The sequence below is a fragment of the Furipterus horrens genome, unplaced genomic scaffold (assembly GCF_987537825.1).
Source record: "Furipterus horrens unplaced genomic scaffold, mFurHor1.1.pri manual_scaffold_4, whole genome shotgun sequence".
Taxonomy (NCBI): domain Eukaryota; kingdom Metazoa; phylum Chordata; class Mammalia; order Chiroptera; family Furipteridae; genus Furipterus; species Furipterus horrens.
In genome coordinates this window covers 102,638,156-102,661,782 of record NW_028327174.1, presented here as the reverse complement: position 1 = coordinate 102,661,782, position 23,627 = coordinate 102,638,156, and the positions used below count along the sequence as shown (strand labels likewise).

At 42.8% G+C, this 23,627-nt stretch overlaps 1 protein-coding gene and 1 pseudogene across 1 annotated transcript in view; one reads left to right on the top strand and one right to left on the bottom strand.

The window, feature by feature from the left end:
- The window catches only part of TMCC3 (transmembrane and coiled-coil domain family 3), a 63,054-nt gene extending 46,026 nt beyond the window's left edge, over window positions 1–17,028 (bottom strand). Inside the window, exon 1 of the mRNA XM_090273871.1 lies at window positions 16,798–17,028. Within this exon, the coding sequence (XP_090129997.1) occupies window positions 16,798–16,875 (78 nt within the window). The 5' untranslated portion in view covers window positions 16,876–17,028. The remainder of the gene's footprint in view (window positions 1–16,797) is intronic.
- A 2,442-nt stretch (window positions 17,029–19,470) lies between these two features.
- Window positions 19,471–20,322, top strand: LOC150012577 (transformer-2 protein homolog beta pseudogene; annotated as a pseudogene).
- The last annotated feature ends 3,305 nt before the right edge of the window (window positions 20,323–23,627 follow it).

Sequence of the window (23,627 nt, the reverse complement as noted above, 5' to 3'; positions counted from 1 at the left end):
TCTTTATTCTTAAAGAACACCTAAGTAAAAACACCAATTAGCATCTCTGAACAAACATTTCTCCACAAGCCAAAAGCGGGAAGAAGATAAATTTTAAAATATGGAAATAAGAGTACATGTCTTCCCTAATTAGACTTATTTAAATAAAAATGTAGCCAAGGCCCTAACTAATCACTTGATATCCTTAAACACTGAACTCTGAAAAGAAAAAGTCCTGTGGTCTGTTGGAATGTGTGAACTCAAATATTACAGTAACATCTATGCATGACACTCTTAATTCATTCTTTCCTTCCTTCCATTTCTCTAGTCGTCCAAGCATTTATGTGGCATCATGTGCCCAGCACTGGATATATAATCCCTGCCCACTCTGTGGTGGGGAGAGAGACAAGGGACCACAAGTGACAATTCCTGTTTCCCAGCAGACTTGGTACAGCTGGGTGGGGAGCAGCCAAGCCGGTGTGAGATGAGAAAAGGGAGTCAGCTAAGGCCCTTTCACTACATACCTTAAGCCAGTGGTTCTCAACCTTCCTAATGCTGCGACCCTTTAATACAGTTCCTCATGTTGTGGTGACCCCCAAGCATAACTAACGCATAGTGATTAATCACAAAAACAATATGTAATTATATATGTGTTTTCTGACGGTCTTAGGCGACCCCTGTGAAAGGGTCGTTTGACCCCCAAAGGGGTCGCGACCCACAGGTTGAGAACCGCTGCCTTAAGCCTTCAAGATCCTTCTAAATTCAGTATTACACTTAATTTTTACACAAGGAAACTGTAGTTCAAATGGGTTGAGCAAACTGCCTAAGATGATCTGACAAAGCTTGTAAGGATTTAAAAACTAGGCCATTGTCCCCAAAGCCTGGCACTACACTGCCCCCTCGGAGCTCTTAGCATACCCACGGAGGGCTTTAAATGGCCTTTTCTTACAAGATCTGGCTCCTCCTTATCACCTACACTGCGTGCATCCTAGGCCAAGCCACTCTCCTCTCCTCTCAGGACTCCCTGCGAGCTCCTGCCCACCTTTGGTCCAGCAGCCAAGGTGGCCTGTGTAGCATGAACTGGCCTCCCCACTACCTCTCAGACCGCGTGTGCTTCCTCATCCTGCTCCTTCCACACAGCCTCTTGGATGCTCCTCAGACAGGACAGGCACGCTGCTGTCTCAGGGGGCCTACTTGCCTGTCCCCTCGCCCTGGAACGCTCTTCCTTGAGTCTCCTACTTACAACTGCTTCCTCTGCCCTCTCACCTCGGCGCTCCCCAGCCTGCTTTCCTTGATGGTTTCTCAACATTGCAGTGATCATTTAACTCTGAAGTCATACATTTAAATACTGTATATTTTACCTCCTGGTCTGGTTTGTCTATCTCGCCTTAACCAGGATATAAGCTTGATGAGGGTGGAGATTTTTGTCTTGGTCCTTGGGATGCCTGTGCATATCTGTTGAATCAGGGTGAAAGCAGAACGGTCACAGCGTGATCCGTACCTGTGCTGCTGATGAGCGGCTCTGGCCTGACATCTCCCACAGACTATGCTCCTGACCTGGAGCAAGGGGGGAGGAGGAGACAGCTGGGTGGTGAGGGGTGTGAAGAAGCCAAGCCAAGGGAGCTCATTCTTAAACCCAGCACCCTGAAAGATGCCTGAGTGACTCCTTTTCCATGCCCCATGCTACGGAAACAGAGGCCCCACCAATTCCAACACCATTGCCAAGGAAGCGGGGCCAAGGACCCCAGAGCTCTCACTCTCACTGTGTGTGTGGTCACGGGTCAGGGGGACCCTCAGACCAAGAAGTCAGGGGAACTGAAGGACAGCACACTTCCTGTTTTCTCTCAAAGTGCTAATCAGCGGAACTCTCTGCTGGGGCACTCAAGGAGGCCCGTATTTTCCCAAGTTAAGCTACACCTGTTCACACAAGGGCTCTTTTCTTACGCTGGCCTTGTGTACACCAGCTCTATGAGCTACCAAAAGAAAACCTCAAGGGTTCAATTCTCCAGGAGTTCTTCGATAGCAAAAAGTGGACTCTGAACTTGCCTTCAAGGTGATGCGAAGAAGCAAGACATTCTCAGCATCTGCGATGGATGAGGAAGAAGCAAGCACAACAGGATAGTACAAGGTCAAACAGCAAAAGCCTTCAGAACATGGGAGATGGAATGCTTTTCCCGTGAGGAGCCTGCCACAGGGCACATGATGCCTGCCAAACTCCCACTCACCCTCATTCTGATCCCTTGTAAAAATCCTGGCCTGTGGATTACACTGATTGTGACCTGGGGGGAGGGGTGGGGCGTGCGGAAATGAAGGGGACGCCCAATGATAAGGGGAAACCCATGGCAATTGATTTGCAAAGTTCTAAGCACTTAAAAGGTGGCTTTCAGTTCTGAAATTCTATGAAGAAACTAAAATACTATTTCCAAAAAGCAAATAAACCCCCCACTGAGAGAAGGTACCATAATTTCTTGAGTTTGCATCAGTCTGTTTTCTGTAGTTAGAAAAAAAAGGTGACTGGCTTGGGTTACAAAGGCAGTACTTCACTATAAAAACCTGCTGGTTGCCATGACAATTACCATCTCTTCCTCTCTTTTCTGCAGCATTCTTCCTCCATCTGAGTCAAATCAAAGACCCTATGTGCAGTGCCCATGATTTAGTATTTCCTTTGTATGAGGATATAAAAATATATATACACATACACAAAATACACATCAAAGGGCTCATTACAGATGAACTAGAACCTCAAACGTTGTCGTCTCTCCTCCACGGCCAATAGTAACGTCCTACAAACAACTATCAGGAGACATCACTGCGGGAGGGTGGAATAGGAAGTGGGTAAGCCCACACCTATTCCTTCCGGTCTAGAGCCTCACAGGATGGGCTCTGGGCCCGTTCTTTCCAGAAGGGTCCAGTTGAGGCCAGGGCTCGCTGGAGCACTGTCACTATCTGTCTGTGGGTCTGTCCTCCCAGCCTAAGCTCCTTACAGGCAGTGTCCACACCTGGCCAATTTCGGGGCCTAGCTCAGCCCGGGGCGCACCCTGGAGCATCCAGGACAAGGAACGGAGCTCTGGGATGAGGCAGCCTTTCTTCCTTTTTTCTGCTGAGATATCAAGTTTAAGCCTAGCCTGCTTCAAATCATCTTAGGGATTCCCCCAAGGTATAAAAACATGCAAAATCATGCAGAGGAATGAAATACAACAACCTCAGGATGCAGAGACCTCTGAGGAAGTAGGAAGGGAGAAGGCATCCAGGTAGGTGGATCTACAACCATTCGCTTCTTAAAATCAAGTGACAGAAATCTGATGCAAATGTGGCAAAATTTAACATCTGTTAAATTGAGGAGGTAGGTATATAGGTATCATATGTTTTTAAATGTATTTTTCCATGTTTGAAGCTTTTAGTAATTAAAAATAAACTTGTCTGCTAATTATTGTACTTAACCAGAACAACTTGGTTAAATTAAGGATTTGATCTGGGATTTCCTCATGCTCAGAACATTCTCCACTCTGTGAATCTGATTTACTTTTAAATATGGTGTAAGTTGCTGTTTCAGATGGGCCATTACCTTATAATTTTGGAATCTGATGTCGATGCATTTACTTCCACAGGATATTAATTTCAACCTTAAATTCAACAACCAAAGCAAGCATAACCTTAAGAAAATGAAAATCCACTGAGAGTTTAATAAGCTAGCGCCCTAGACAAACATACTGGCTCATTTTAGGCTACTGTGTAAATAAACTAAGGAGTAATTATTATAAAGAATTATTTACTAACAAAGTTATTGTGGTTTCTGAAATGTGCTAAGTATCAGAGAACATGAAATTATCTTTGTACACAAATTTGTGTCTCTGTCTTTCAACAGTATATGTGTGATTCTTATTGGTTGAATTTGTTATCATTAAAATTACCCCAAATGTGCAACAAATTATTTTGGAAATAAAGGCTGAGAAGGCACCAACATTTAATTTAAAGAAAGCCACATAAATACAAGACTATTTCATTCATTTCCTATTTTCCAGAAATGTCTGTTGGAATGGTGGGCTGTTTGCAAAACTGTCCTTAAACATCAACGAGGCTGAAGGGTTCTCATTTTAAGTCCTTTTAAAATAAGAGCTAAATTTGAGCCCCAAGTATTTACGACACTTTTAAATGGCCTGAGTGCTAGTCAAATTTCTCATTAGTAGAATTTATATACTCCCACCCACCCAAACAGCAGAGCATTTCTGGGTGCTAGACACAGATATAATGATTTGGTATAAATAAGAGCCCTCGTGGCTCCCCCAGGTGGAAACAGGACATAAATGAGACACTTTAATGAAAGAAGACTTGCTTTAACTTCAGGGCCTACATACCCAACCGATGCTAATTCAGTCAGTAACTCTAAATTGCTCAGCATTTGAGGTAAAAACTTTGGCTGGCTTTATACAACAAATATTACATGATAATTTGCTTAAGTCAAAAGGTTTTTACAAGCATGGTGCCTTTTCCAAATGAAAGCACATGTAATAATGTTGGAATATGCATTCCAACATTAATAGGCTCTTGAGTCAGGGTATGAAAAATGAAGTGTTGGTTTCTGAGTACAGTCAACAGTTTTAACCTCCCTCTGTGTAAGATGCAGAGATTACAAAGCAGGTGAAACTCTCAATAATTAACACAGGTGTGTATAACAACCCCTAAATATCCAGTGATATTTAGCAAACCACAGGGGTAACTTACAAATAAAGTAATTGAGCCAAATAAAAAAAACAGCTTATTACTTATAAACACAAAATCTCGTATTCATTATTCTAACGTGAGTGACAAATCAACTTACATTTCCTAGTACCTAGGACAGCACAAGGGTGCTAAATATATTTACTAAGTGAGAGGAAGACAAGCTGGGAAGTGGTCTGCTCCCCACAGAACACAGGCTGGGCCCCTGCTCATCCATCTCCCTAGCTGGGAGGGTGACCACAAGTGAGGAGGGTAGCAATGACAGTTTGCTTAGGAAGCAACAACACACATTCTTTATCCTATGACAGCATTTGCAAACACATGAAAGGGCCGGATTCTATACTAAGTAGAAACTGAGAAGGAAAATCTTATTCAAAAGAGAACTGAAGAAAAACATCAAACTTGACCATCTCTTGGTTGTTCCTTACTGCAAATGACACTGGAGTCACACCTGTCTCAAAGTTTCTGAATGCAGGAGCAGAGTTCTCAGACTGCCCATTTCAATCCCTGGTTTTGGGGGAAGAGGAATGTCAATCCAGAATAAATGCAACAAAAATATATCTTTTGGTTTGTTTTAAAACCCAGAGAAAAAGTAGAAATTTATAAAAATAAATATATAAAATAAATACATAAATGTTAAATATATCTAATATATTTTTTTATATTTTTATATTTATATGTGTAAACAAAATATAAAAATATAATTTAAAAAACTATGCAAAAATGGTGTTGGGATAACTATGTCATTTACATGTAGACGTGTTAAAGGAAAAGAAATTCTAACTGGATCAAAGATCAAAACATATAAAAATAAAAATCATAAAATATAGAAGAACATGGTGTTTTGATTTTTTTAAAGAATCTCAAAGTATGAAAGGCCATTCTAAGAATGACACAAACCTAACATTTTTATATTTCCTTATGGCAAAGTCTGGTTACTATTTTATTCACTGTTTGCTACATGCTTCTCTATACTCAGCATGCACACAACATGTCATTAGGCCAGTGTAGTAGGGAGAATTCTAAGATGGCCCCAGGATTCCCACCTGCTGGTGTATACACCCTGTATTTTACCCTCCTCTTTCATGTGACAAGACTTGTGAATATGATGGAATTTCACTCTCATGATTATATGTCATTATATGGCAAAGGTGAAAGAATTTTGCAGATGTAATTAAGGTTCTCTATTAGTTGACTTTAGTTAATTAAAAGGTGAACTACCCGAGTGGGCCAGGACTAATCAGGTGAGTCCCTTCAAAGAGGGTCTAGAGGGAAGAGATAAAATACAATAGAGATGCTCTCCTGTCGCCTTGAAGAAACAAATTACCAGGTGGTGAAGGGATCAACTGGCAGGGAACAGTGGATGGCCTCTGGGGGCTGAGTCAGTCCTACAGCTGCAAGGAATTTAATTTGGTAAAGAACCAGTGAACTTAGAAGAGGATTCCAAGTCTTCGAAGATACTGTAGTATCCGACACCTTGATTTTAGGTCAATAAAACTCTGAGAAGAGGATGCAGGTAAGCTGTGCCTGGACTCCTGGCCCACGGAAACTGTGAGATGATAAATGGGTGCTGTTTTAAGTTGCTGAATTTATGGTGATTTGTTACACAACAGTAGAAAATTAATACAGTACAGTCAGGAACAACAAACTGGAAAATATGTATGTGCAAAACAATTTACTTAATAAGTAAAACATTTCTACAAATTAATTTAAAAGATTAGTCACCCAATACACAAATTGCCAGAGTATAAAAAAAAAAAAAACAAAACAGTTTACAATACAAATGTTTTCTAATTATGTAAAAATATGATCAACCTATTGTAGTACAGATGTAACCATGGGGAGATTCTGGGGGAGGTATAAATGAACACATATCTCTACTATTTTTTTTGCAACTTTCTGTAGGCATTTACTTCAAAATATAAAGATTTTAAAGATGATCAACTTCATTCGTATCAAGAAAATATAAATTAGAATGAGCTACCAGTTTTCACCTATCAGATTGGCAAGGATCAAAAAAATTTAAAATACACAGTGTCAGAAAGATGTGAGCTGAGACATGTTTATACAAGAATGGTAATATAAACTGTACCAGTTCTGTTCACTGCTGCACCCTCAGCTCCTAGTGTCTGACACAAAGTAGGTACAGTGTTCAATTTGGCAATATCATAATTTAAAATGCCTAGGCCCTTTGCTGAGAAATTTCATTTTTAAGAATATAGAGCTCACTATCATTCTGCCCCATGTGCGAAAATGATGTCCAAGGGCAGTCACTGAAGTGCCTGATTAGAAGCAGTATACACGCCCTTCAAAAAGGAAATGGTTAAATAAATTATGACACTCTTGCAATCCTGTTCAGCAATTAAAACAAGACAGATTAACCTGCACTGATATAAACCAAGAGTAGAAGGTTATCCAGCTTCTCAAGCCCCACAGTGCAACTTTACAACACACCCTCACTCACTGTTTACAAAGCCCCAACTACCAGGCTCCATGCAGGTATAAAAAGACTGTGACCACTCCCATCTGAAAGGATGGAGCAGGTGCCCACAGGCACAGAGGCCAGGCGTGGGAGTCCACAAAGAAGGAGACCAGAGTCCAAGGCAGGCAGTGGGTGAAAGACAAAGGTCAGATGAGAGACTCTGGGTGTCAGGCTGAGAAACTGAGATTCTGCCTATTGAAGGATTTAAAGTCAGATATTGACAAGACACTATGCCAAGCATACACTTGCTGTAAAAATAAAGGAGTGGCCCAGCTGGAGAAGTTCATAATCTGGAGACCATCTCTGGTTTCATTAGAGGTGTCTTAAGGTACCTTATCTTGTATACTTGTGGTAAGCTGAGTCACCCTCAAACACCCCTTCAGCTCATGTCCTCAGCAGCATGGAGTCCTCTTCAGCCATCCTAGGGGGTGGTTTCAAGAGATACCAGACATTTTCCTCAAATGCAGAAACATTTACAAGTAGCCCTCTCAAGCACTTGGACAAGTTTCACTCCACGGTGTCCTTTCTCTAGCTCCACACACAACACTGAATCAAAGCAGCTGACTATTAGACTGCACTTGTTCTATCTTCTCTCAGTCTTCTGTGCTTTTAAGGGTCAAAGTTTTTAAGCACTTTGATGCCAACAGAGCTTGAACAGCTCTTACTGAATGGGCCCCATATTTTCAGATAAATTGAAATCTATGCCAGCTAGTGATTCAGTCTCAAATAGAGGCCACCTGTTCCAATTAGTGAGACTAAAATAGTACACCACTATCTGAAGTCGAGCTCCAGGCCTTCTGGATTATCACATTATCTTTACAAAGACAGAAAAAAAGAAGCGTTTGGGCTCAATACACAGCTGCACACATTGGAGTAAGTACATTGAGGTGCTGAAGCATAGTTTTCGCTAAGGGCATACTTTGTTTTCTAGACATGTGCTTATGTCAACACTTCCGTGAAAGGCTGCAGCACTATTTAATTCCCTCATATTACAACAAGCCTTGCCCTGGCTGGTTTAGCTCAGTGGATTGAGCGTCGGCCTGCGAGCTAAGTGTCGCTGGTTCGATCTTCCAGTCAGGGTACATCAGAGAAGGAAAACTCTGACTCCAAAAAACCTCCGCTGCCTTGCGGCATACCTCTTCAGGAGAAAGGCTAAGGGAGTAAACCCCGACAGAAAATCCGGAGCCGGAGTCCCTAAGGCGGTTTGACGTTGTAGTCAACACCGGCAACTCCTGCGGCGCACCTGAACCCAAGCTGTATCGACTCTGTCTTTCCCTTGGACCCTTCAGCTGCGAAGAGAGGGGGGGTCTGCTGCATGGGCAACAGCAGACCCTCCATATTACCCTGCCCAGGCTCTGTAGCTTCAGCTTCATTACAAGATGTCGATTCAACACGGGAGGAGACAGATACCATGTCACTCCCGAGTCGGACTGCACAGCCATTCTCGGCGGTGCAGATAGACTCTTAAGAAGCTACACCATCGTCTCTCGAGACGGACGGCTGCCGACGACAACAAGCCTACATACACATCTTCATTAGATTCAACTTTACTTCAGAAAACCACAGAGCTTACACTTCTTCTCCACCTGCCACTTTCTGTTCTTGCTTGAAATCCCCAAAGAACCCTGAGGCCTTCTATTGCCTCAGCTTCTCTCAAGGCATCAGAAGACTAGAGACACACACACCCTGCCTGGAAGAGGCACAGCTCTCATTTTTCCAACCTCCACTGTCCAGGTATTCCTGCGCAGACCAGACTGTCTTCAACTCACCAGAGTGGGCTTTTGTTCATCCCAATCCTCAATTACCCAAGTTTTAACAATCCATGAAAAAATATTTCTAAGCAACTTCTAGGCCATGTTTCATAAAAGCATGAGAAGAGACGATACATTAAGACCCGTGTTTCCCCAAGAGATTCTGAATTATTCAGGCGACATTCAATGAAAGCATTCAATAACACAGGGTCACAGGGAGCAGCAGGTCATTGCCTTGAAAACAATCCTCAACCCAATCCAGGTGATTCAGTCCAGGAGCAGTTCCTGTTTGGTGCTACAGCTCTCCAACAAAGCTCCCGCATTTCCTACGAATCCTTTTCATTGGCACTGCAGGCCTGAGAGTGTCACACAACATTTAGCTAGAATAGTAACATTGATACTTTAAAAATAAATTTAAGTTTTAAGGAGTGAATTGATTTAGAAATACTAAGTAAATAATTGTACAGGTGGTGCGAAGCTGTGTGTAGGTGTGGGAATGACTGAAGCTTGGGAAACTCTCTGGAAGACAATGAATGACTCAACTGTCAGAGCAACAGATGCTGTAATGGGTCTCCTGACGCCACTTCTCACGGTTGTTCTGCTAAGTGGAAGAGTTGACATTCAAGTCTGACTCCCAAGTCCATACTCTTAACTCTTCGTACTAATCTCAAACCCAGAAGTAAACTAAGGGGATAACGAGAGAAAGGTGACCTGAGAAAATCTGAGAAGTAAACCACTGGCTGTGGTGTGTGAGTGGGCTGACTGAGGAAGTTCCCGAGCATCTGGTTTGGGGAGCGCCTGTACGGGAATAGCTTTAACCAGGAATGGGGGTGGACATTTGAGAGAATGAATTAAGCTCGATGTATATACTTTGAGGTGCTTGTGGAACATCTAAGTACAAACGTCTTAAGCCACATCTTACTTCAGGGCTGGGCTCCAAGTCAGAGCGTAAGGCAGAAATCATACAGAATTTGCCCCAGAGAGACACTTCACTGGGGGTCGGCACTGCACGCACCTCCCCTCAACAGGCCAACAAACCCTCTCTCTGTCTTCCCCCCAGTGTTGGAGCAGTATCGGACGCTGTTTCTGTGTTGAGCGGCCATGTTGTATGAAAATTACATATCCTAAAGACACCAGGGGCTGGAAGATGCTCTCAGTGAGAGACTCACAGGAACAGAGAGCTTCAGAGGGAAGAGAAGACTCAGGTGCAATTCTGAACTAAATACATATAAGATATACTCATGACTTGTGCATCTGGCCTATGTTTGTTCCCAATACCCTAGCCCAACATATGGAATTTGTTTCTCAAAAACTTTCTTTTGAGGAAAAAAACCCAACTAAAAGAGACCTCATTCAGAAAAGATTACTTTAAAAAAGTGGCAGCAGATCTAGTGCAGCTCAGTAGTTTGGTGTATGAATTACCACCCCTTCTCATCCCAACCCTGCAAAATTCTGGAAATAAGTTCAGAAAGATGATGGCCTAATGCTAAATCATTTAAATTCACAGCCCCCTCCCCCCAAGGGAGCTCACAAAATTTTAAATCTGTTCCATTATTTCTCTACTGAAAACTTTTAAATTCGTTTCTACCTTTATTAATTTTGAAATGTTTATCCCATATAACTTAGCAATTAACTTGGTATTCAAAAATATTTAAAGCACTTTTCTTTTCAGGAATTCTAAGACAGTAGCTGGTATAACAGTTAGTCCTAACCAGTCTGTATTAGTTACATAATTTTACTGGATACAGTCTGGTTGGATGCCACTTTTCTATACCTGCAAATGGAATGGTCTGGAGTTTATGCCTCAACTCCCTTTCAGTTCGAACACAGTAAAACCTTTAGGTCTAACTTTACAACCCTCTGCCTGAAATATGAGAAGGGCACACCTTCAGTCCAGGGAGGCTGAGTCCTACAGGAAGGTCTGGGGACACCAGATTGTTGCAACAAGGAAGCGCCACCCTTGTTATGTCCTTCAACTCCTCATCCTCTGCAGATCAAATATCAGGCTAGAAGCTGGTGTTTTAACTCTGTTCTTAAATCATGAGTTTATTTAACATCCTTTAAGACTTCCCCAAACTATCAGCAAAATTCTTACATCCTAGGCATTACAGAAGATTCCTAGGTTATCACTCTAAATCAGTGGTTCTCAACCTTCCTAATGCCGCGACCCTTTAATACAGTTCCTCATGTTGTGGTGAGCCCCAACCATAACTAAAGCATAGTGATTAATCACAAAAACAATATGTAATTATATATGTGTTTTCCAATGGTCTTAGGCGACCCCTGTGAAAGGGTTGTCTGACCCCCAAAGGGGTCGCGACCGACAGGTTGAGAACCCCTGCTCTAAATCATTTACTCATCAGATGTTTACCAGGGATATATGACTACATGCAAAGGACTGGCAAAGGGCTGTGTCATAAGAGTCGTGAACACACCACTGGCTAGGTGCCCTGTAGAAGCTGTACACACCCACTTCCAAGCACCCAGCAGGTTTATTAAGACTGAACTGCTCTCCAGTACTCCCTTCAGAGGGAGAAGATAGGAAAGTGGTTAACAGCAAGCTCTGGAACTAGATCTCGGTTCATCAAATGCTAGCACTACCATTTTCCTAATAGTCACAGCACCTTGGACTAATTACTTAACTGCCTGGACCTCAACTCCCTCAGCTGTAGAATTGAACTATAAATAGCATATCAGAGGGTGAAAGAGGGTGCATCTGAAGTGCTTGATATTGTGCCTGGCGTATAGTAGACTTAGAACACGTTAGCTCTCATCACTGCTACTGCATTGTTCTTTTCATTTATGTTCTTTTTGCTTCCTCACTGAGGAATAATCAATGCACACACTAGGTTTTCCTTCAAGCAGCATCCCTCTCCCCTCAAGTCAATGGAACAGTTGGATTACGCACAGATCATATATCCTGATGTTCCTTTTCTAAGGACAGTGATTCATGCTTCTCTTCCTTTCCTCTCACCTCCCCCTCCACTGAAAACATAAAAACACAGTAAGAAACAGCAGGGCTGAAAGCTGCAGCCTCTCCTAAGTCAAGACTGGGGCAATTTCCATGGAGAAGGACTCGGTTGATTTCTGACCTTAACAGCAGCCCTGGAGATTAAGGCAGTGGGTCTGAAGCAAAACACCCTGTGATCCAACTTGGTAGCAGCTGTTGTGGTGTTCCATAGCAGATGTGACAAGCCAGTGTGCTGGTGGTGGCCGGCAATTTGTTCTCCTCTAAAGGGAGAACTGGTGAGCTTGCAGCAAAGCAGAGCTCAAAACACACATACCACATCAATCTATCCACCCTAAATTTAAGAAAAATCCAACTTAGGAGACTCATCATTATTCACCATTCCTTTTATTAATTTGTCAGAATAAAGCAAGTCGCCGATTCAAAGTGTACTCACAAAATACTCAGTTCACCATTTGACTAGATCAGTGTCCCTATGACAGAAGTCTGCTTCCACTCTTCCTCGCTCCTGCCTGGGAATCGGGCATGTGGTCATCACCTACTGCATCACTGCCCAACCATTTCCACTGTGAGAAGGGCCTTTTCCTTGACTGCTTTTGGCCGTTACTCATCATTCATCTTTGGATCTATTTCCAAACCAAAGAACACTTATAGATGCACCACAGGTGGCCACCGTGGCTGACACAGGTGTTTTCTTCAGATGTTAGAGACTTGTACTTATTATCATCATTTCTTCCTGTAAGAAAGATGGGATTTCCTGGGCCAGAAGTAGAAATAAGGTACAACCACCAGATATGAAGCTTCTGGAGAGGTCAGACTGTTTCGTTTACCATTATATTACTGATCCCTAGCATGGCAGCTAGTATGTACACAGAAGGTGCTCAACGGGCATTTAGTGAATGAATGAAGCCTCCTGCGCTCAGAGTGCCGGTGTCTATAGTTTAAAACATGTAAATGACAAGCATGTGAACAGCCAATGTGATGAGAGAGGAGCAAATGCTACAAATACCAGAAAAGACTATACTGTTCACCAAATTGGCAGTCTTTCCATTTTAAGCTTATGATCACTTATTATACAGTAATAACAAAAATGGCTACTATCTACTGAGTTCTTACTGTGTACCTGACATTTCATAGAAATTATTGCATTTATCCCTGGTAACATCCCTAAGACATGGAAGAGGAATCTAAGACTTAGAAAGATTATAGGACCCAAGATGCCACCACTAGTCAGTAGCACTAAAAAACATGATAGGCTTTAACTATCTAGGGCATGAAAAAAAAAGTAGGAGTCTAATTATGTATGTTCTTTCTTTTAAAGTAGGGTTATATTATTTGCATCAAGTTAATATGCACCATTTCTGAGTTTTAGCCAGATGAAGTTTAAAAATGTGAATGATCCTGACTTGTCAGCTTAGAGACAATCACAGAACACATAGTTATATTCCATTTTCACTGAGGGGGGAAAAAATCTAGGTTAGTCCACCTGGCTATAAAAATAGACTTCTCCAATGTTAAAAGAGTAAACTGCCTCATTATTATTCCAGTCTCAAAGGCTTAACCAAGCTCAGCAAGAGAGACATGTATTTTCCCTGTTGTCTCTACAGGGTATCAATTTTGAACTAAAAAATATGACCATCTGGTAACAAAGAATTTGATCTCATTGAGTCTTAGGTTCTTCCTAGGAGGAAACTCCACATCTCTGAAAGGTTAATCCACTCTTCACAGGCACCCCAGGTCCTGTTAGTTATAGTTTTTTTAGGGGAGATATTTTACCAAATGAGTTCACAAAAAGAGTATTTTTTAAATACTGTATTAGATGATTTATTGCCAAGGAGAGGGTAACATCAAGAAATTAAACTTTTTGAATGTAAAGAAAACATGTCTTTATAAGCTACATCTAAGTGAATCCCACAAAAGAGGAGCTAGAATCATCTAACGGGATATTTTCTGCACAGGAAAATTGTTGTGGCTTTTCCCCTCATTACAGCAGGCTTATTGCAGCCTCAAGGACAGATTCAAAGTTACATCAGCTCCACTGGAGAAAAGTTCTGATGCAGTAACAAAATTTCCGCTCATTATCTCTATTCCTCATGTCTCAACAATAAAACCTTAAAAGCAGACAGTCAAGAAGTTCAAAGTGGAATCCTAGCAGAACTTGTGATTATTGTCTACTCAAGTTTTAGCCCTCCTCAGTTTGATTTCTTCTAGTCCTCACTAGATTTCGTTTGCCCAATAAGCTAATTTAGAATACTCAGTATATACTATAATGTCTAACTCAGTTTTAATACATGGTCCACTTAAAAATCAGGTATAATCATACACTGCATAACAAGGTTTTGGTTAATGATGGCCCACATACATGACCATGTTCCTATAAAATTATAATGGAGCTGAAATTTTTCTATTGTGCAGTGACATCTCAGCCACTGTAATGTCATAGTGCAACACAATACTCACAAACACGTGGGGATGCTGGTGTAAACAAACCTATTGCACTGCCACTCATATAAAAGTATAGAACTTACAATTATGTACAGTACATAACACTTGATAATGATAATAAATGCTACCGCTTTATGTATGTACTATAGTCTACTTTTTATCATTCTTTTAGACTGTACTCTTTCAACTTATTTTAAAAAGTGTGCTGTAAAACAGCAGCCGTATTATGCTGGCAGGAGCCTCGTACAATGCATCTTGTGTTTACTGGGTCTGTTGATTGCATCATTTTCTCTTGTTCTTGATTTAATCTCATGTTGTTTTGCACAATAACATGCTGTACTCTACTACACTATACAGCCTAGGTTTGTAGTAGGCTATACCATCTGGGTTTGTGTTAGTACATTCTCTACAGGAGTGATCAAAAGTAGGTTTACAGTTGTAAGTACGGAAAACACATTTTATTCTTGTATTGTTATTTTCCATACAAACAACTGTAAATCTCCTTATGCCCCCCCAATATATTCATACAACAATGGGATTGTCTAATGACCCATTTCTCAGAACTATCCTGTATCCCATCATTAAGCAGCATATAGCTCTATGACCAATGTAGTAGGTATAACATCATAGGTAAATTTAAAAAACTAAGAAACCCCCTTCACATAATGTTGTGGCACTTGAACAGAAAAGAAGGGAGTAGAAACAGAACAACAGCAGATACAGCACAGAAACTGAGCCTGCATTAAGTGACCCGTTTGCTTTGCCATTTTTCGTCTGTAAATAGTTGAGGTAAAAAGTTTATCACCACTGTTTTACGGATTATGAAGACGGAGTTTTGGTGAGTTCTGCCAAAATGTTTAAATGAGCTCACAGTGAGCCATCCATCCCTCAAAGATTACTAATCTTGTTTACACCAAGATTATCACTGTTGTGACAAACAAAACCAAGCTTCCACACTTTCTTCAAGTCTGAAATGTCTTCTGTCAACAGCAACATTAATGTAGACTCCCCCAATTACCGATGCTTTAGAAATAAAGACCTTTGTCTTTCTTCATAGTTAACCTTGTTAACTAGCAGTCATCCTTCCAAGAACTTCTAAGTGTAGGTAAACAAGATTTTTTACCAATGCTTTCTTACAAATGGAGTTTCTGGTTACTTTCATAACAAATTGTTATGACACTTTTAAAGAAAGTGCAAAAAATAAGAGAATTCTTTTGGGGGGGAGAGTGGAATGGATGCAGGAGGTATTATTCCACCAAATATATTTAATCTGTAACAACTTAAATCATTCTGCTAAACTGATTAACAGATGCCAAAGGAAAAAGGGAAAGCAAGTAAATATACCAGGGATGTGTCACTTCACTTCTGGGGCAATTGATAACTTCCTTGAATTACGATTAAACACCCAAATCCTGCACATGGGGCAGCACCACATTTCTGTCACTGTTGCTACTTTTCCCATCCGATTGGGCTCTGGATCTGGGAGTTGGTGAGCCAAAATTTGAGCGCTCCTGTATCTCCGTGAACTTTATACAGAGAGGCTGACGCTCAAACGCTGAGATCGCAGACAAGCGAGTAGTTAGCTGAGCAAAGGACAAATCCAAGTATCTCCTGCCAGAACAAATGCCAGGGTGGAGGAGGTGCTGTCCCAAATGGCACTTCAATCGGCCAAGGGGTGAATCGGCCAGGACGATTCAACAGCCCAGGAGGGCAAAGGTATCCGGGAGGGCGGGGGGAGGCTGCTTCTTCCCAGACGGACCGGCGCTCAGGCCGCCGCCTCCGTCTTTATTTTGAAGCGAGACAAGGCTATCCCTGCTGCCTGCTCTGAAGAGCTATTTTCAACCACAGCCAAAATCAGCAACAGCAAATTACACTGCGAACAATGGAGAGGGCGCCTGCTCGGCACGGCTAGAAACTCCGGAGTGGCAGCGCGAAGACTGACTTTTCACTCGGGCAGAGTCATTCGGCGCTCCCGCCTCCACGGGGCAGGCGCCCGAAACCCCGAGCGCTGGGAGGTGGGTCATCCCACCGCGGACAGGGGGCCGCAGGTGGCGGGATTCCCTCGGGTCCGGGCACCGCGCGGCGGGCGCTCCCTAGCGGAGAGCGCGGGAGAGCGCGGCCGTCGGGGAGACCGGCGTCCTGGCCAGGCGCTCGGGGACCTAGGGCGGCAGAGGGCGGGGTTCAGGGGTTCGGAGGGCCGGGCTTCTCTCTGCACCCACCCAGCGGTGGAACTGGGGTCTCTGAGCCGCAGGCCGGGCTCCGACGCCCCACTTCCCAGCGCCTTCAGCGAAGACAGGGGCGGGGAGGCTCGGATCCCGGGCAGCAGGGGAGGGAGTGTGTCAGGCAGAAAAACGCGGAGGAAGAGTGAGTTTACGCGGGAGCCGAAGCCCACTCGGCCTCGCCCCCGCCCCCGGGGCCCGCACCCCCACCGCCATCCTGCCTGTGCCGCTCACCCGGCTCTTGCAGCGCTGGTGCCGGCCGGGGTCGGAGTACGTCCGGTCCACGGTGAGCGCTGTGTCGCTGCCCGGCATCTCGGCGCTCGCTCCGGGAACTTTCCTGTCTCCTGGGGCCGCAGCGCCGCGAGCTGTCGGCGGTGCTCTGGTCGCCCCCGGAGCCGCGGCGGAGCGGGAGGCGCAGGCTGCTGCAGCTGGTGCCGACAGCTGCGCGGCCGCCCTGCGCCGCCTCTGCGGGGTGGCGGTGCGGGGCGGAGCAGGGACGCGAGAGTCTCCTCCCCTTTCCTCTCCCCGCCTCCCTGTGCGCCGCGGGGGCTGGAGACCCTTCTCCAGGTGCGACTTCTCCGCCTCCTTCCCTGCCTGAAACTTGATTCCACCCCCTCCCACACTGCTCTTTCTCTTCAAAAGCAGCGACAGCTATGGTTGACTTATTTGTGTATTTATGATAAAAGATAGATTTTTGACAAGATGTTGAGGGTTGCCTTAAATTCTTGCTTTCAGGCTATTATTATCATTAATTTATTTAACATGTACCTACTGGGCATCTGCCATGTGCCAAACCCTGGGAAACGGAGATTTTTAAAAAAAAGTTTTCCTTATAATTACACGGAGCACAGAGCACACTTCCACTTAACAAAGGTCTACGGTGTGCTGTGTGTTTAAATCTTGTGTGTCTGGCCCACCTTTATGTTGGAAGCTACTTGAAAGTCAAGACATATCCTTTCATTTTAGTATTCCCTATTTCCAGTGAATAGTCCCTGCCCTCAAGAAATTTGGAGTATTATTACCTAAGCCAACATTCAGAACAACAGGTCTGGTTATGTAGGGTGTACCTAGTGGGCGACTGACTTGAAATACTGAACGTGCAGCTGCTTCCTAGAGGAGTCCGAGTGCAAAGTGAGCAGCCCAGAAGGGAGGACGGATATGCTATGCTTCTCCCCTTCAAAGGGTAGAGGGGCTAGGAGATTGCAGGCGGTAGAAAAGTACTGAGCACAAAAACAAAGGCACATTTGGAAAACCTCCAGTCATCCGTTTAGAGGGTGTCTTCAGGAACAGAAGGACAAGCTGGAGAAAGTAGGTGGAGGCTATGTGGTACAGGGCTCTACTTTCAAAACTAAGACGTTCAGCCTTGTTCTGTAGACACTGGGAAGCTGCTGGGGGGTTCTGAACAGGGAAATGAAATCCGGATGGAAATTTAAGAGGATGTATGTGACAGCCATGAGAAGCACTGATTGAAGATGGGTGAGGGACATTGGTTAGAAGACCATTGCAAATACTGAGAACAATCTAAGGGTCCCTTAGAAGGAGACTGAATGTAAATTATAGGAGACAGTGGAGTATTAGGAAACTGTAATGGAATAAGACAGCTCTCTATTTATAGCTACAGAAATATCTCTAAAAATATCTATAATAATTTATATGGTATTTCACCATTTATGTATTGTAAAACTATATGTATGCTTATATATGCGTAGCATATTTCTGGGCAGGATAAGCAAGAAACTAGGGAAATAGACAAACTGATGGCAGGAGAAGGGAATTAGGTAGCTAGAAGGAAGGGATGGAAGAGAGATTTATTTTTCACTGTATATTCCTTTAAAACTTGAATGTTTGAATTGTGTACATATATTAACTATTCAAAAAGTAAAATAAAAATATTTTTAAATGAAGAGATTAAAATTATTTAAACTATCTTAAGAAATAGAAAACCCCATATAGTCCTAAAACCATTCAAGAAATTTAATGAAGACTTAAAATAGTCTCATACATTTGACACAAGTAAACCAGGCTCAGAGATTTTTTCAGGTAAGTTCTTTCAAAACAGTGGAGAGTCAAATGTTAGTGTGTTAGTGTGTGTGTGTATGATTTTAGATAGGGTGGCCAAAGAAGGCATCTATGATAAGGTGACATTTGAGCAGAGATCTGAAAAGTAAGAGGGCCAGTGATGTAGATATCTAAAAATTTCAGACAGAAGGAACAGCAAGTACAAAGGCCGTGGGGCAGGTACTTTTGGAGACTATTTGAGGAAGAGCAAGGGGGTCAGTGTTCCCTGGAACAACTGTAGGAGATGAAGTCAGAAAGATTTCAGAGATCTGAATAATATAGGACCATTTAAGTCATTTTAAGAACTTTGACTTTAATTCTGAGGAAGATGAGAAGATTTGGAAATTTTTAAGCAAAGGAGTAGAGTGGCATGCTTTGCCTTCTCACTTGGAGAGAAAAAAGATTCCTATATCTCACAGGGTACACAAAAATCAATACCAGATAGATTAAAGGCCTAACAGGGAAAAACACAACTTTTAAAGCTGCCAGAAGAAAATGGGAGAATATCATTTTGATCTCAAGTCATAAGAAGCAGGTCACAAAAAGCATAAACCATAAAGATTCAACCACATTAAAATGATAAAATTTCTACTTATGAAAAGGAGTAATTATAAAATAAAAGATAAGCCACAAACAGAACTTGAGCTAAAAAAAAAAAAAATCAATATGGATGATTTTGACAAACAATGCTTAGAAATAAAAAAGCAAGCCACATAAAAATTACATGTAGTATGACTTTATTCATGTAAAGTTAAAAATACAAAGATTAAGGGAGCCTCTATAAAAGAAGCAAGAGGTTGGTGCCTTCAATTGAAGAACTTCCAGCCAAGTGACGGCAGCAGCTGAGTCATGAGCGACAGTGGGGAGCAGAACTACATCAAGTGGGAATCCTCATTCTGCTTACAGAAGTGGAAGTGATCATGCAACTGGGAAATGTGCAAGGCATACCCCTGCAAGGTCTCACTCCAAGGAAGATTCCAGGTGATCCAGATCAAAGCCTGGGTCCAGATATGAATCTAGGTCTAGATCCAGAAGAAGTTCTCAAAGGCATTATACAAGGTCATGATCTCAGTCTTGCTCTCATAGACAACCCTGTAGCAGGTCTTCCAGTCGAGATTATGGAAGACGTCACAGCCACAGCCAATCTCCCATGTTTACTCACAGGCGTCATGTTGGGAATCGGGCAAATCCTGATCCTAACTGTTATCTTCGAGTATTTGGATTTAGCTTGTATACTACAGAAAGAGATCTAAGAGAAGTATTCTCTAAATACGGCCCCATTGCCGTATTATGGCCAGAAGTCTAGACATAAAGATTTGCCTTTGTGTGTTTTGAAAATGTAGATGATGCCAAGGAAACAAAGGAGCATGCCAATGGAATGGAGCTTGATTGACCTAGAATCAGAGTTGATTTCTCTATAACAAAAAGACCACATATCCCAACACCAGGAATTTACATGGGAAGACCTACCTATGGCAGCTCACACTGTCGTGATTACTATGACAGAGGATACAATTGAAGCTTGATGAGCGGGACTACTATAGCAGATCATACAGAGAAGGAGGTGGAGGAGGAGGAGGATGGAGAACTGCTCAAGATGGGGATCAGATTTATAGAAGGCAGTCACCTTCTCCTTATTATAGTTATGGAGCATATAGATCATGTTCCAGATCTCGATCATATTTGCCTCCTTGCTATTAAAGCATGAAGTAGAAGACTTTCCAAAATCTGCCCTAGAGTCTGGATATTGTTTGTGGACAATATTTTTTATTGTCTCCTGTTTAAAAAGTGAACAGTGCCTAGTAAAGTTAGGTGACCTTTACACTTTTTGCGATGACTACTTTTGGTGGAGTTGAAATGCTATTCTCATTCTGCGTTTGTGTAGTTCAGTGCTTTATTCAAAGTTAATGTTTTCAGAAAAATATGTTTTGCATGTATCTTTTTACAGTCTAAATTTTGAGTGCTGAGAAGTTTCTATTGTACAAAACATTGTATAAAAGAAAGTTTTTTTTCTATTGAATCCAGGGTATTCTGAACATTGAAGCCTGTGTCTAAATGCTACCAAATGGCAAAAAGCAACACATAAAGTTTGATTTCTACTTAAAAAAACATAAAGATTAAATGACTCATTTTTTTTAGAACAAAGATGTATAGTAAAACTAGTAAGAAAAACAAAAGCATGATAAACACTAATTTCACGACAGCATTCATCTCTGTTAGGGGGGATGAAGAAAGACAAGAGGGGCACAACATTGCAAATACTGGTCTATTTAATGAAGGACTATGGCTACACTAGATATGTATTTATTCACACACAATGTTTTCTAATAATTGAAAAATTTTAAAGGCAACAAACAGTCAAGGGGCAGATGTGATGATGGCATCCTTATTCCCAGGATTTAAGTCACCAGTGGGAGGACCCTACTCAAATAAATAAACATAATAGCATTTTTACAAGTATAAAGCTTGCTATAAAGTTAAGATAGTCTGTTACTATTAACTTAAGTCATTATGTCAATTTAATCTTACAAAGATCCATTCTGAAAATCTTATTTCTGGGCTTTCCCCCTCATTTGCCTGATACCTAATTTTTTTCTAGCTACTTAGGGCTACACAAAGTACAATACTCAGGTAGGGGTGTGTGTGTGTGTGTGTGTGTGTGTGTGTGTGTGTGTGTGTGTGTGTGTGTGTGTGTGTGTGTGTGTGTGTGTGTGTGTGTAACTGTGTGTGAGGCCTCAGACAAACCAAAGCTTGGTTTAGGTCAGTGTGCCATCAGGCATCTACTTTTGATTTCTATTAAGGTCTTGGCATTCCTCAGAAGAACTCCATCCTAGAAATGCTCACCCTCAATGAAAAGGATGAATAAAAACTTTATTAGGTTGACTTGAATTTCATTTAACAGAGGATGTTCTTTTTAGATCATTTAGACTTGTTCTGTGAGCTAGTGGCCCTAAAGTTCCTCTACTGGGCACTCACATTAAAAATAAGTTGGTTTTTTTTTTTTAATTCTCACCCGAGAACATTTTTTTTCATTGCTTTTAGAGAGAGGCAGGGAGAAGAAGGGAGACAGACAAACATTGATTGGTTGCCTCCCATGTGTGCCCCAACTGGGGGTCAAGGACTGGGACCGAATCCACAACCTTTCAATTATGGGCCAGGGGAAAGAATAATGTTTTTAAATATACTAATTAGGTAGTGCAAGAGCAAGCGCCCCAGAAAAGATGGAAAACAAGCAGTGCTGATCACTATTTGGCTCTCCTACTGGGAAGAAGGCCCCAAGGGGATAATAGATTCTGTCCCTTCTTTTGGAGGCATTGCCTATGGTTTTGTCGGTCCTTAAGAGAGGGAGAGTGGGAGGGGGTGGGGGAGAAGAAGAGCATGGGAGAGAGAGAGAGAGAAGACAGAAAGAGAATGCAAAGTTTGCCTGTCATTGTAAGAATTGTCTGCGCCTCTGATACCTCCAAAATCCTCTCTCCACAAAACATAATGAAAACAAAATCACACTTTTACAGTAACAAATGCAATCAGAACAATAAGAAACACAAAAATAGAATATCTAAGTGTGAAATAAGAATTTACTTCCTAAGAGTAAGCAGCACAATAAGGCAGCATATGATAGGCACCAAAGAAGTACAACAGGTTCTTTCAGTTCTACTAGCTTAAAGTTTGGAATGAGGAGAATTGGCTTTATAAACGAGGTAGGGTTACCCTTGACTTTTGTAGTACATATTTGTTGTTTTTTGTCCCTGGCTGGTTTGGCTCAGTGGATTGAGCGTCGGCCTGCGAGCTAAGTGTCGCTGGTTCGATCTTCCAGTCAGGGCACATCAGAGAAGGAAAACTCTGACTCCAAAAAACCTCCGCTGCCTTGCGGCATACCTCTTCAGGGGAAAGGCTAAGGGAGTAAACCCCGACAGAAAATCTGGAGCCGACGTCCCTAAGGCGGTTTGACGTTGTAGTCAACACCGGCAACTCCTGCGGCGCACCTGAAGCCAAGCTGTATTGACTCCGTCTTTCCCTTGGACCCTTCAGCTGCGAAGAGAGGGGGGGTCTGCTGCATGGGCAACAGCAGACCCTCCATATCACCCTGCCCAGGCTCTGTAGCTTCAGCTTCACTGGAGAGGACACTCCAGCGTCATCGCAAGATGTCGATTCAACACGGGAGGAGACAGATACCGTGTCACTCCCGAGTCGGACTGCACAGCCATTCTCGGCGGTGCAGATAGACTCTTAAGAAGCTACACCATCGTCTCTCGAGACGGACGGCTGCCGACGACGACGACGATTTGTTGTTTTTCCCTCCCCAGCATCCAGCCCCTTATTTTTGAAACAGGACCTGGATTTTTCTTTTGGGACCTATTCCACCCCCACCCTCAATCCAAGTGGTTTTAGTGAGGCAGACCAGCCCTACCATGGGTTCCAGTGAGAGGCCTGTGATCCAGCCTTGGTCAATCGAAACCACTGTAACTTGTGCATAGGCACATGACCCAGTCACAGCCAATCAGAGTCCCCCCTGAGAGTTGCTGGAAGCACTGGGAAAGAGCTGTGCTATTCCAGTGGGTTGCTGAGCTGGTGGAACGCATGCCTGCCGCCCTGGTGGATGTCCTTGCCACCTTTTCTGAGAAAGCAGAGTGTGAAAGGAGAAAGGGTCCTTACTGAGTTAGAGCACTAGCTCCAGCTTTTTCCATTATCTATTGCTGCATTTCAAATCACTCTAAAATGTACTGGCCTGCAACTACCATTCACTTGCTCCTGATACTGTAATTTGAGCGGGCCTCCAAAGGGGATGACTTTTATTTGCTCCATGGGACATTAGCTGGGTCTGAAGTACCCAAGATGGCTTCACTCATACGCAGGGGTGGCTGGAACCCCTGGGGCTGGCCAGGCCTCTGTCTCTATTTGTATATGCTTACATTTTTTACAACAAAATATTCTTATACTTTATGGTCTCTTATCTTCAGGGCTCCCTCTCTCCAACAGGGCAGTCAGGTTTCTTCATATGGTGACTA